Here is a 12,753-nt window from a genome sequence, read left to right on the forward strand (position 1 = left end):
AACTGGCATCTAGAATATAAATAACTCTCAAAACTCAACAGTAGCCGGGTGCGGTGGCTCACGCCTGTAATCCCAGCACTTTGGGAGGCTGAGGCGGGCGGATCACGAGGTCAGGAGATTGAGATCATCCTGGCTAACACGGTGAAACCCCGTCTCTACTAAAAATACAAAAAAATTATCCGGGCATGGCGGCGGGCGCCTGTAGTCCCAGCTACTTGGGAGGCTGAGGCAGGAGAATGGCGTGAACCCGGGAGGCGGAGCTTGCAGTGAGCCAAGATCGCACCACTGCACTCCGGCCTGGGCGACAGAGCGAGACTCCATCTCAAAAAAAAAAAAAACCTCAACAGTAAAATACTCAGCCAGTCCAACTAGAAAATGGGCAAAAGACATGAAGAGATATTCCACCAAAGAAAACAGATAGATAGGGAAGAAGCACACCAAAAGATGATCAACTTCGTTAGCCAAGAGGGAAATGAAGATTAAAACCACAGTAAGCGGTCACTACACACCTATCAGAATGGCTAAAATGAAAAGTAATGATGACACCAAATGTTGGCAAGGATGTGGAGAAACGGGATCGCCCATCTGTTGCTTCTGGGAATGTAAAATGGTGCAGCCACTCAGGGAAAATAACATGGTCGTTTCTTATGAAAGTCAGCATGCAACTACCACACATCCTGGCAACTGAACTCCTCCTGGGCATTTATCCCAAAGAAATGAAGACTCATATTCATACACAAACCTGAAAATGAAAGTTTATAGAAGCTTTGTTCCTAATTAGCTGAAAGCTGAGAACCATCTAAGTATCATTCAACAGGGGAACAGGCAAACGTTGGTGCATCCATACCTTGAAACACTACCCAGCAGTAGAAAGGAACCCACTATTGGTACAACCTGAGCGGTTCTTACGAGAATTGTGCTGAAGAGAAAAAGGCTCCCCCAAAAGGTCGCTTGCTGTGTGATTTCATGTAGATAACATTCTCAAAGTCCAGGCTGTAGGGATGGAGATCAGAGGGTGGCTCCTGGGGTTAGGAACGGTGAGGGTGAGGAACGGTGAGGGTGGGAGTGACTGCACAGGAGCAGCAGAGGGGATCTTTCTGGTGGGGAGGACTTCCATTCCTCGTTGCTGTGGCGATCACATGAATCTGCATGTGTGAACACAAGGCAGAACCACGCATACTGTACCAATGTCGACCTCCCGGCGTTGATCTGGTGCTCCGGCCATGCAAGGTGTGACCGTCGGGAACTCAGGTAGAGGGCATACAGGACCTCTTGTTACTTTTTTTTTTTTTTTTTTTTTTTTGCAACTTCCTAGGAATCTATAATTGTTGCAAAATAAAAAGAAGCAAAACAACACACTGGGAGGTGCAGGAAACTGCACACATAATGTACTTGTGTCTGCTGACATAAGTGCTCAAGGAAGAGTCTGGAAGGCCTGCAAGGCCCCCATGTCTGCGAGGTGGCTGCTAGGGGCATGTGACATAGAGTGATTTCACTTTCCCTCTTCATGTCTCCTGGGTCCTCCAGCACCCTGGGTTTCCTCTGCCAAGACCCCCACCCATCTGCCTCTCTTCATCTCACAAGCCTGTGTGTGTGCAGAGAGCAGGGGTCACCAGGGGAATGTTCCTTCCCCAAGGCACTGTGGCAACTTAGAGGACCCCCCAAGCTCGGGCCCTTGAAGACAGCCCTGTGTCTCCTAGGACACACAGGTGTGGGAACTCACCACACAGGAGGGAGTTGCAAAGAGCAGCACCCCAGCATGTGGGAAGGAAGGGAGAGGGCTCTTATTTCCTTATTTTCTTTCCATCTCTACTCCCAGGCAATGCTGATAAATTCTTCCTTATTCCAGAGTTACAGGATGCTCTAGACGGGGCCAAGAACTTGTTCAGGCAGGGTGGGTAAAAGGGGCTTGCATCTGACTTAACTCTCTGGCTGGGGGAGAGGGGGACAGAGGTCCTGGGAGGGGCTAAAGGCTCAGGGACACAGGTGAGGCCAGCCCCTCCCCCACGTTGGACATCCCCCAGGCCCAGCCCCACCCTGAACTGTACCGGATCCAAGTCCCAGGACCCCCTGGAGTCACCTCCAGCTCTCCCACATGCCAGCCCCTACCCTAGGCCTCAGGATCTGCCTGGATGGAGGCCAGGTCCCTGAGCTGCTGGGAATCTGTTCTACAGGTGGGAAGGTCGGCCTGCCTTGGGCAGCTCAGTCCGGGAAACTTCCTGTCTCTGCTTTCCCACAGTGTCCCTCGATGGCCCCCAGTGACGTGTGTTGAATGTGGTGCCGGCCCCTTGGGCAGCCCAGCAGCCCCCACCCCAGCCAGCCCAGCCTGGGCAGTACTGGGGGCTGCCGGCTTTGAATTTGACCTATCCAGAAACAACGGGTCCTTCAGTGGGCTCAGCCCCCGAGACCACTCAGCCTGGGCTGTGTGCCCAGCGGCACTTCATGTACGTGGACGGGGCAGGCAGGCAGGCAGGCGTGGAGGAGCTAATGGGTAATTTAGGCAGCACATTAACAAATGAACCAGCGGATGGGGGGTGGGGAGCTCCTGTCATTAATCCACAAATTATTAACAATAACTTGTTCATTAATGAATGAACAGGTGAGATACAGGTCAGTGGGTGCATGAACAAGTGAGGAGATGAATGAAGTGGGTCTTTTCTCAGCAGCTGACCCATGGCCAAGACCCCGCTGGGCAGCACGTCCCTTCCTCCTCTCCCAGGCCAGGTGGTGCGGGCAGGGAGAGGGTCCATCCTCCCTTCAGTAGGTGAGAAAGCCACGGGCCTGGAGGGTGGCCCAGCCCAGGCAGGAGGGCGCCAGCCCCGGGCCCTTGGTCCCTTCCTGCAACCAGGGTCCAGGGGTCACTTCCTTCAGGGCCCAGTGAGCCCAAAGCCTCCGTCCTGCCCCTTGTCTCTTACCAGCTCGCTCCTGCGTCAGAGCTACTGAGATGGGAACGGTTTCCTTGTCCCCCTCGCAGGACGTGTAACAGGGGTGTGGCTCACTTCCTCAGTGCCCTGCTACTCAAAACTGCAGGGGAGCATACAGTCAGGCAGGTTGTGGGGCTCCAACCCCACGGCAGCATCTAGGGGCGAATGTTTACAGCTGAAGCCCCATGGGCGTGTGTTACAGGGTGCTCTTTGGTTTAGCCGTCCATAGACAGCTTGCGTTAGTCAGCTCAGTTAGACCCCCTGCCTTCCCGCAAGGACAGAGGTCTTTCTGTATCCCGGGGTTCCTGTCTTGGTGTACTGGAAGAATCAGATCACACGTGAGCTTGGAGAATGAGTGCGAGGTTTTATTGAGTAGAAGTAGCTCTCAGCAGATGGGGAAGCCAGAAGGGAGATGGAGTGGGAGGGTGGTTTCCCCTGGCGTCAGGCACTCAGCAGCCTGGGCTCTCCTGCATCCACCCCAGCCCAACCCTGCATTGTTCCTCCGGTCAATGGCCTGCCGGTCTGTCGGTGCCTGTCGGTGCCCTCTTACGTTGGTGTGTTCCTCTCTACCTACCCTCAATGTCCGGCCACTTGTGTCTTCTTCTGCCGATGTGTTCCTCTTGATGTCCAGCCACTTGTGTGTCTGCCCACTAGGGATTCAGGATTTTTATAGACACAGAATCGGGGCATGGCAGGCCAGGGTGTTCTTGGGAAATGCAACATTTGGGCAGAAAAGCAGAAATGTCTGTTCTTACCTGGGTCCGTGCATGCAGTCCCAACGGCGGAGCCCTAGCCAGGGACCCGCCCTTCTCCTCCCAGCACTTCCCTGCCCCTCTTCCGTATCACTACCAGGAAAGGCCACTTGACCCCATCCCAGGCCTCACCCAGTACAGAAAGAGAGAGACCACCCCCTGCAAAGGAGCCAGCCAGGCCCTTCTCTCTGAGACCACAGGGTCGACTGTGTTCAGCAGGAAAGCCAGGTAGCCAGCGCTGTCACCAGAGCAGTGGCTGACCCACACCGTGGCCTGGGCAGAGCTAGGGGCCTGGCCTGGCACCGTCAGCCCTAGGCCTGCTTGCAGTCCTGGCCGGATTGTTTGCCTGTGAAGGCTCCGACTGTGTTCTAGGAAGTTGGCAGGAGGGGAGGCCCGCAGCAGCTTCTAGCGGCCTGTGAAGCCGCCACTGGGCATGGCCCTCTGTGAAGAACAGGATCTGAGAAGCCCCGAGTGTTCTCACTGGATGTGGGGCCGCATCCAGACCTTGGCAGTCATGGCCACAGGCTCCCAAGTCCCCAAGTCACAGCCAGTGGGGGACTCTTCACAGTCAGGTACCTATGGCTCCCCGTTCCCTGTCTGCTCCCAGGCTGTTTGGGGTGATGGAAAGAGGCCAGGACGTGAGGCCTGTGTAACAGCTCCTCTCGCGTGTCAGGCCTGGGAAGGGGGCCTTCATGAGACCATCTCAGAGATCCTGGGGCCTCCAATTTGTCAAATAGTTTTCTGTGACAGTTCATATTGTTTGTGTTCCGTTAAAGACAGCTTTGCCCATCCCAGGTGGTGAAAATATTCTCCCACGTTCTTCGACAGGCCCGATTGCCTCACAGTTAGACCTGTGACTACCTGGGTTAACTTTGTGACTGGTGTGTGGTAAGGATCATGGTTTATATATTTTCACATGTGTATCCAAATTGTTCCAACACCATTTATTGAGAAGAATATCCTTCCGCCAGCTCAATGGCAAAGGCGTCTTTTCTGTGAACCAGTGGTCACAGGAGTGTTTGTGTGTCTGATGTCCTATTCCAGGGGTCCCCAGGCCACAGGCCAGTACCCATCCATAGACTGTTAGGAACAAGGCCATGCAGCAGGAGGTGAGCGGTTGGCAAGTGAGCATGATCACCTGAGCTCCGCCTCCTGTCAGATCAGTGGTGGCATTAGATTCTCACAAGAGCACGAACCCTATTGTGAACTGCACATGTGAGGATCTAGGCTGTGTGCTCCTTATGAGAATCTAATAACTGCTGATCTGAACTGGAACAGTTTCGTCCTGAAACCATCTCTCCCCACCCCATCCCTGTCCATGGAAAAATTGTCTTTCATGAAACTGGTCCCTGGTGCCAAAAAAGTTGGGGAACCACTACCCTATTCTGTCAGACCCCCACTGTTCATCTGTCTGCCCAATGCTCTTAATCAAGCCCTGTGGCCTTATGAAACCCTGGGAGTGTCAGACCTCTGACTTTGTTGTTCTTCAAGATCATCTTGGCTATTCTTGGCCCTTCACATTGTTAGGAATATGTTAGAATCACCTCGTCGATTTCCAAGAAATAAATAAATAAATAACAGAAAGCACTGTGATATTGATTGGAATCATATTTAATCCACACCTCAATTTGCAGAAAATTAACATCTTATAAATATTGAGTCTTCTTATATGTGAACACACTGTATCCCCAAGTCAAGTCAGGTCTTCTTTATCTCTGTCTCTAATGCTCCGTGCTTTTCGGTGTAGTAGTCTCACACATCTTTAAACAGATTTATTTTAGAGCTGGGTATGATGGCTCACACCTGTAATACCAACTACTTGGGAGGCTGAGGCGAGAGGATCATTTGAGCCCAGGAGTTTGAAACCAGCCTGGGCAAAATAACAAGACCCCATCTTAGAAAAGAAAAAAAGAAAGAAAGATTGTGAAAGGAAAACAGTAAAGAAGAAACCATTTTTTTAAAGATTTGTTCTTAAGCTTACGGTCAAGTTTATGGTTATTGATGCTATTGTAATTGATATCTTTTTATTTTCTAATTGTTACTAGCATATAGAAATAAACATATTTCAGAGACAGGGTCTCTGCATTCCAGGCCCATAACTTACAGCAGCCTTGAACTCCTGGGCTCAAGCAGTCTGCCCATCTCAGCCCCCTGAGTAGCTAGAACCACAGGTACACACCACCAAGCCTGGCTAAATTTTTTAAATTTATTTTTTCTACAGATGCGGTCTCACTATGTTGCCCAGGCTGATCTCAAACTCCTGGGCTTAGGTGATCCTCCCACCCCACCCTCCCAAAGCACTGGGATTATAGATGTGAGCCACTCTGCCAGGCCTAGAAATATAATTATTATATATCATCCTTAAAACCAGTGTTCTTGCTAAATTCGTGTATTGATTCCAGCAGCTTATCTGCGGATTCTTAGAGATTTTTTTTACGTGTATGGTTATGTCATTTGCAAATAATGAGTGTTTTATTTTTTCCTGTCCAATTCTTTTACCTTTTATCTCCCTTTTCCTACCTTTTTAACATACCAGCTGGGACTTTCTGGACAATGTGAACTAGAAACGATAACATCCTTGCCCTGCTTCCTGTCTCAGGAGGAAAGTGTATCGTGTTTCACTATTAAGTATGATGTCTGCTTAGGGTTTGGGTTGTTTTTGTTTTAGTTTTTGGTTTTTTTTTTTTTTTTTTTTTTAGGTAATGGAGTTTCTATTCCTAGTTTGCTAAGAGTTGTGTTTTTAATTATGAACAGGTCTTGGGTTTTATCAAATGCTTTTCTACAATCTGCTGTGTTGATTCTGTTTTTTCTTACTTATTCTGTTGATGTGAAGAGTTACATTGCTTGGTCCTTAGAGGGTAAACTGAGCATGCACAAGTGGATTAAACCGCATTTGAGCATGTGTGTGGGCACAGCACTACATGCAGCTCGTTGGTGGTGGTTGGGGTATTTGCACTTATGTTCACGAGAGAGATTAACCTGTGATTTTTTTTTCTTTCTTGAAATATTCTTGTCAGATTTTGATATCAAGGTTATGCTGCTTTATGAAAATACTTGTATAAAATTGACATTATTTCTTCCTTAATTTTGGAAGAATTTACTGGTGATGTCATCTAGATATAGAGTTTTCTTTGCCAGAAGATCATTAAAATTCCAAATTTAACTTATTTAATAATTATTGGGCAATTTGTGTTATTTTTGTTTTTGTGTCTACTTTTACATATTGTGTTTTTAAAGAATTTGCATATTTTATCTAAATCATCAAAAGTATTTTTGTTTGTAACGTCCTCTGAATAAATGTTTCAGCACCTCTAGGCCTATAGTGATGTTCCATCTTTAACTCCTGACGGTCGTCATTTGTGTCCCCTCCCCCACCTGATCCATCTTCCCAAAAGTGTGTCTGTTTTATTAGCCTCTTCTGAGAACCAAATTTTGGCTTTGTTGATTTTCCTTAAATAATGTTCATTTTTTATCTCTTTGACTGTGCTCTTAACTTTATCTCTTTCCTCCTACTATCTTTGGGTGTAATTTGCCATTTTTTTAACTGCTTGCGATGGATTCCAGCCTTTCCTCTGCTCTGAGATGTGCATTTAAAGCCACAAGGTTCACTCTCTGTGCTTATTTCACTGTACTTTCAGTACCTATTTAGCTATGAATTTTAATACGTTACATTTTTATTACTCTTTAATTTAAACTGTTGTTTGATTCTCATTATATGTTTTTCTTTGACCCCTGGGTTATTTAGATTGTTTAATTTCCAAAATATATGGAGATTCCCTAGTTATCTCTTTTTATGGAATTCTAATTTAATTGTACTGTAGTCAGAGAGCATAATAAACATGATTTGCTTTCTTTGAAATTTGTTGGAACTTGCTTCTGAAGTCTTGCATATGGTCTCTTTTGGTACATGTTCTGTGTGCACTACGGAAGCTTATGTAGTCTCCAGTTGTAGGGGCAGTGTTCTGTATATGTCAAGTTGCTAATTAGGCTGTTCAAATTTGTCTCTGATTTGACAAAGTTTTGACTGCTTTTCTATTGGTTACTGACGAGGTGTGTTCAAATCTCCCACCATTTTCTCTTTTACATTTTAGTTCTGCCAGTTAGCTTTATATATTTTAGGGTTACGGTTTTAGGTGCACACAAATTTAGAATTGATCTCATCCTGCTGAATTGACACTTTTATAATTATGACATATTCTTCTTTAGTAATACTTAAAGTCTACTATTGGTTTTCCTTTACCAGTTTTCATTTGGCTACACCATGACCTATCTTTTTCTGTCCTTTCCCAACATGTTTTTGTATCTTTATATTTTAAAGTGGATTTATATAGTTGCTTTTAATCATGACAATCTTGATCTTTTAATTGGACTATTAATCCACTTATAGTGCATGCAATCTACCATCTTATGTTTCTTTTTCATTTGTTTCATCTCTTCCTTTAAGTCTATTTTCGTTTCATGCTCCAAGTTGGCTATTTTCTTTGGGTTCACAGCTATTCTTTTCTACTCTGTCATCCCTGCTATCCAAACTCACCTATTGCATTCTTCATTTCCAGTATGGTCCTTACTTTTCTGGAACTTCCTTTTTATATATCTATAAATTGTATTTCTCTGGTAAAGTTTTCTATCTTTTCGTCTGTTTTCTTGAACCTATTTATCATGGTTATTTTAAAGTCTTCATCTAAATATTCTGAGGCAAAGCACAATCATCTGTTAGCTCACAAATCTATGGGTCAGCAATCTGGGCATCCCAGTTGGGTAGTCTCACTTGGACTTGACAACATGGCAGCACTTGCATAGTGATGTGGTGGTGACTGAGTGGTCTCCGTTGTCCTCACGTGTCTGGAGTCACTGGGCTGTCAGCCAGGGTCTCTCAGCTCTCCTTCACGTGGCTCTTCCAGCAGGCTAGCTCAGACTTGTCCATGAGCCAACAGAATTCTAAGAGGGTAAGAGTAGATACCACAAGGTCCTTGAGGTTGAGCTTCAGAAGACATGATCATTTCCACCATGGTGGAGATAGACTCTAGCCTGCAATGGGAGGAACTACAATGGATTGTGGCCATCTTTAATTCATCACAGTCTGCCCTCTGGCCATAACTTTTCACATTCTCCCCAATGCAAAATTCCCTCACCCCCCTCCCCACGATACCTAAAATTCTCACCCAATTACAAATGGCATCATGCTCGAAGTCTGACATCTTGTGATCTGCCCCTTCTTCCAGCCTCTGTCCAATTCCCTGTCCCAAAATTAATGCCATATGTTTTAGGATACTGATATGACATTACCTATTTCTTAGTCCTTATTTCTGTATCAGTTACCTATTGTTGTGCATAGCAAACTAGACCTAAATTTAGTGGCTTAAAATATTTTCTTTGGGCTAGGCACGGTGACTCATGCCTGTAATCCCAGCATTTTGGGAGGCCAAGGCGGACAGATCATGAGGTCAAGAGATCAAGACCATCCTGGCCAACATGGTGAAACCCTGTCTCTACTAAAAATACAAAAATTAGCTGGGCATGGTGGTGCGCACCTGCTACTCAGGAGGCTGAGGCAGGAAAATCGCTTGAACCTGGGAGGCGGAGGCTGCAGTGAGCCAAGGTTGCGCCACAGTACTCCAGCCTGGCAATAGAGCGAGACTCCGTCTGTGTGTGTGTGTGTGTGTGTGTGTGTGTGTGTATGTATTTTTTGTTTTCTTTGCTCAGCTAGGAGGTTGGACTTGGCTCAGCTAGGAGATTGTTCTGTTGGTGCTGGCTGTTAGCTGGGGCATCTCTGTTCTCCATGTGGCCTCTCTAACCAGCAAGCTTGTTTGTAGGGCCACATTCCAAAAGCACATGAATTATATACTGTGTAAGTTCCCCAGCACTCTTTCATCAATGAAGTCACAAGGTCACCCCAAATTCAAGTAATAGGAAAACACTCCATCTCTTAATGGAAGGAGCTACAAGTATTTAAGGCTGTTGAAAGTACCACACCAGGCCGGGCGCGGTGGCTCAAGCCTGTAATCCCAGCACTTTGGGAGGCCGAGGCGGGTGGATCACGAGGTCAGGAGATCGAGACTATCCTGGCTAACATGGTGAAACCCCGTCTCTACTAAAAATACAAAAAAAAAAAAAAAAACTAGCTGGGCGTGGTGGCGGGTGCCTGTAGTCCCAGCTACTTGGGAGGCTGAGGCGGGAGAATGGCGTGAACCCAGGAGGTGGAGCTTGCAGTGACCCGAGATCACGCCACTGCACTCCAGCCTGGGAGACACAGCGAGACTCCATCTCAAAAAAAAAAAAAAAAGAAAGTACCACACCTTTAGATCTGTATGGTCTGTCTTTTCCCTTGCCTGTTAGTCTTTTGTGTATAAAATTGTAGAAGCTCAAGGATATTATCTCCCTACAGATAATTTTATTTTCTTCTACCATGCACAAAGCACCTTACTCCAGTAAGGGATTGGGAGAAGTGGGGTCAATGTGATGCTAAGTTGGCATTACTTAGTTTCTAGGGCTGCCTTAGATAGCTTCTAAACCCCAAAGCTTCTCTCCACAGTGCCATGAGTCTACTGAGTACTCTGCTTAGCTTTTACCCCTTCACCAACTGCTCTTTTCTCAGTTTCTGTGAATCTCACCCACCCGTGTGGCTTAGGAATTCACAAGTGTTTCCAGAGGAAGTTGTGTGAAAGGTGGCTCCCTGCACCCTGGTCCTCTGTTGACCAGAATCTTGTTCCTTCATGTCCTGGGTGTCCTGTGGCCCTGGACTCCACATTTTTATCACCAGCCCACTGAGCCCCTGCTCTGTTGGGTGTCAATGCTCCCCTCCACAAATGGACAGGTGCCCTGCGGAGGAAACGCTTGGGTGCAGGCTCAGCTCATTTCATTTCCATTTTATGTGGGATCCTCACCCTCCACATCTTTTTTGGTCTCCAAAGCCTCGCACAGCTGTTCCTTGCTGTTGGCATCACTTAGTCTCACAGTCCCTGGTGTTTACATCAGGAGGGTCAGGCAGACGTGAGCTTCACTACCAGGAGGGAATTTCCTGCAGCCTCCATGGCACTGTGTTTTCTTCCGGTCTTTTTTCTATGCACACACACATCATCCCTTTTGTTTCCTTTTGTGATGCTGTTTCTAAAAGGATCTTTATTTCTAGAAGAAACTTTAGGAGGCAAAACAATGCAGCCCCCTTAACAAAGCGGCTCTGGTGGCAACTTTCCCTTGTAAATTTGTCCTGTAGTTCCTACTTTCCCAAGCACTTGCTGTTTGTGAGGCTACAGGACACAGCAGTTGAAAGGGGCTATGGACATCGCCAGCATGTACCCTCTTACCTCATTTTACTGACAAGGAGCCTGAAGGCCCAAACATAGAAAGAAATTAGCATGGCTGCCATGTGTTAGCAGCACAGCCATTGCCAACCCAGGGCCCTGACTCCTACTTGATCCCCTTCTGAATGACACTCAAGGCAAGGGTCCCCTTCCCATTCACAGGTGAGGTGAAACATTTCACCTTGAAAAGCCTCTTGCCCCCAGCCTCCCCTCAAGCCCACACTAGGACATGGCCTAAGTATCTCCATCCCATGGAGTTGAACACTCTCCTTATTTCTGGAAGGATCCAGTCTGTGTGCTCCTCAGGCAGTGCAGGGGCAGTGAGGGGATGACCAGCACAGGGTGGCCACTCACAATCTCCTCTCCTCTCTCCACTGCAGGCTGCGGGAACACCATCGGGCCACCATTAAAGTCATTCGACGCATGCAGTACTTTGTGGCCAAGAAGAAATTCCAGGTAAGCCCTGTGCTGAGCCTTCCTGCCCTCAGCCTACCCCTCGCAGCTTGCTGCAGCTGCCCACACCTCTACTGGGTTCTCTCCTGCCCATAGTGGAGGCTGTCAAGGCCTCCGCCCCCAAGCCACACAGGCAGGCCTATCTGAGACCTGACAGTGCCTACCCCACCGAACCCCAGACAGCAGGCCCCTCAGAGGGCGTATCCTTGGAGGCCCGGCCTGGAACCAGAGTCACATGCAGTGTCTTCTTCACCAAATAGAAGGCAGCAGCCGTGTGGCTCACTCAGTCCTCCCGTGGGGTGGGTCGTGCAAGGAAGCATTAGTGAGAGATGTGAGGGTGACATCAGAATGACTCAGAGATGGTGTGGAGCCTGGCCTGAGTCACCAAACTGGGAAGGCAGGTTCCCCAGACCCCCCAGCCCTGTCCTCTACTGGCTCAGTGCTCTCTTTCCCTGCTCCTCCACCCTCTGTGAGTTGGGAGGATGGAGGGAGGCTGAGCCCTGCTCTGTGAGAGGTGCGGTCCCTTTGGCCAGGTGAGGCTGGAGCTCCACGGCTTCCATAAGCTGCCCTAACTTCTCCAGGGCCAGGCCTCCTACAGAAGCCCCTTAGAGCCCCCAGAGTCCATGCCCTGCAGAGAGTGCCATTGATGGCAGGTATGTCTCCCCTCCTCCTGCCTTGGGGACATTCCTCAGATGGAGACGGTGGTGGAGGGAACTGAGTCCTGACTTGGAAATACATGTGTAGGTGTGGGAACCCCGTATCCTCTGTGGTGGGTGATCCAGAAGGCATAGATCACAAAGCAGGGAAGGCTGGGGGGTGACTTGCCCAAGTCCCTTGGAGCAGAAGGCGTGTGACGTGCTTGAATGAGTGTGTGTCAGCAGAAGGAGGGTGGGGTGGGGCTCCTGAGCAGGGGGCTCCTGACATCTCAGCCACAGCCTCACCAGGTATAAGGCACAGCCCAGGAAGGCTCAGCAATGTCTGCCGACCACCAGGACCCACAGCCGGTGGCATCCCAGCCCACCAAGGCTTATCCTGGAGCCACTGAGCTCCCTGTTAGGTTCTGGTCAGGGCTCATGGGGGCCTTTGTCAAGTGGTCATTGGGTCAGACTGGAAAGATCATCTTGACTTCAGGAGCCTGAGATGAGCCAAAAAAATGCAGGGCCCATTCAGATGGACTGACAGTGGCACTCAAATCTGGTCCCTCTGCAGCCATGCCTTTCACACCAGGCCACACCTTCCATGCCAGGACCCAGGATTGACACAGGCCCTCCCACAGTCTCCTTGGTGGAGCCCCCACCCATCTGGGCGCTGGAGCCACTGCAG

General features: G+C 48.5%; 1 protein-coding gene across 5 annotated transcripts in view; it reads left to right on the top strand.

The window, feature by feature from the left end:
- LOC105469770 (potassium voltage-gated channel subfamily Q member 1) overlaps positions 1-12,753 on the top strand; it is a 402,068-nt gene that overhangs the window by 310,736 nt on the left and 78,579 nt on the right. For all 5 annotated transcript variants that reach the window (XM_011721289.2, XM_011721290.3, XM_011721292.3 and 2 more), the window contains one exon: positions 11,358-11,433. In XM_011721289.2, coding sequence (XP_011719591.1) covers positions 11,358-11,433 — 76 coding nt within the window. The remainder of the gene's footprint in view (positions 1-11,357; positions 11,434-12,753) is intronic.

This window comes from Macaca nemestrina, chromosome 12, assembly GCF_043159975.1.
Source record: "Macaca nemestrina isolate mMacNem1 chromosome 12, mMacNem.hap1, whole genome shotgun sequence".
NCBI classification, from domain to species: domain Eukaryota; kingdom Metazoa; phylum Chordata; class Mammalia; order Primates; family Cercopithecidae; genus Macaca; species Macaca nemestrina.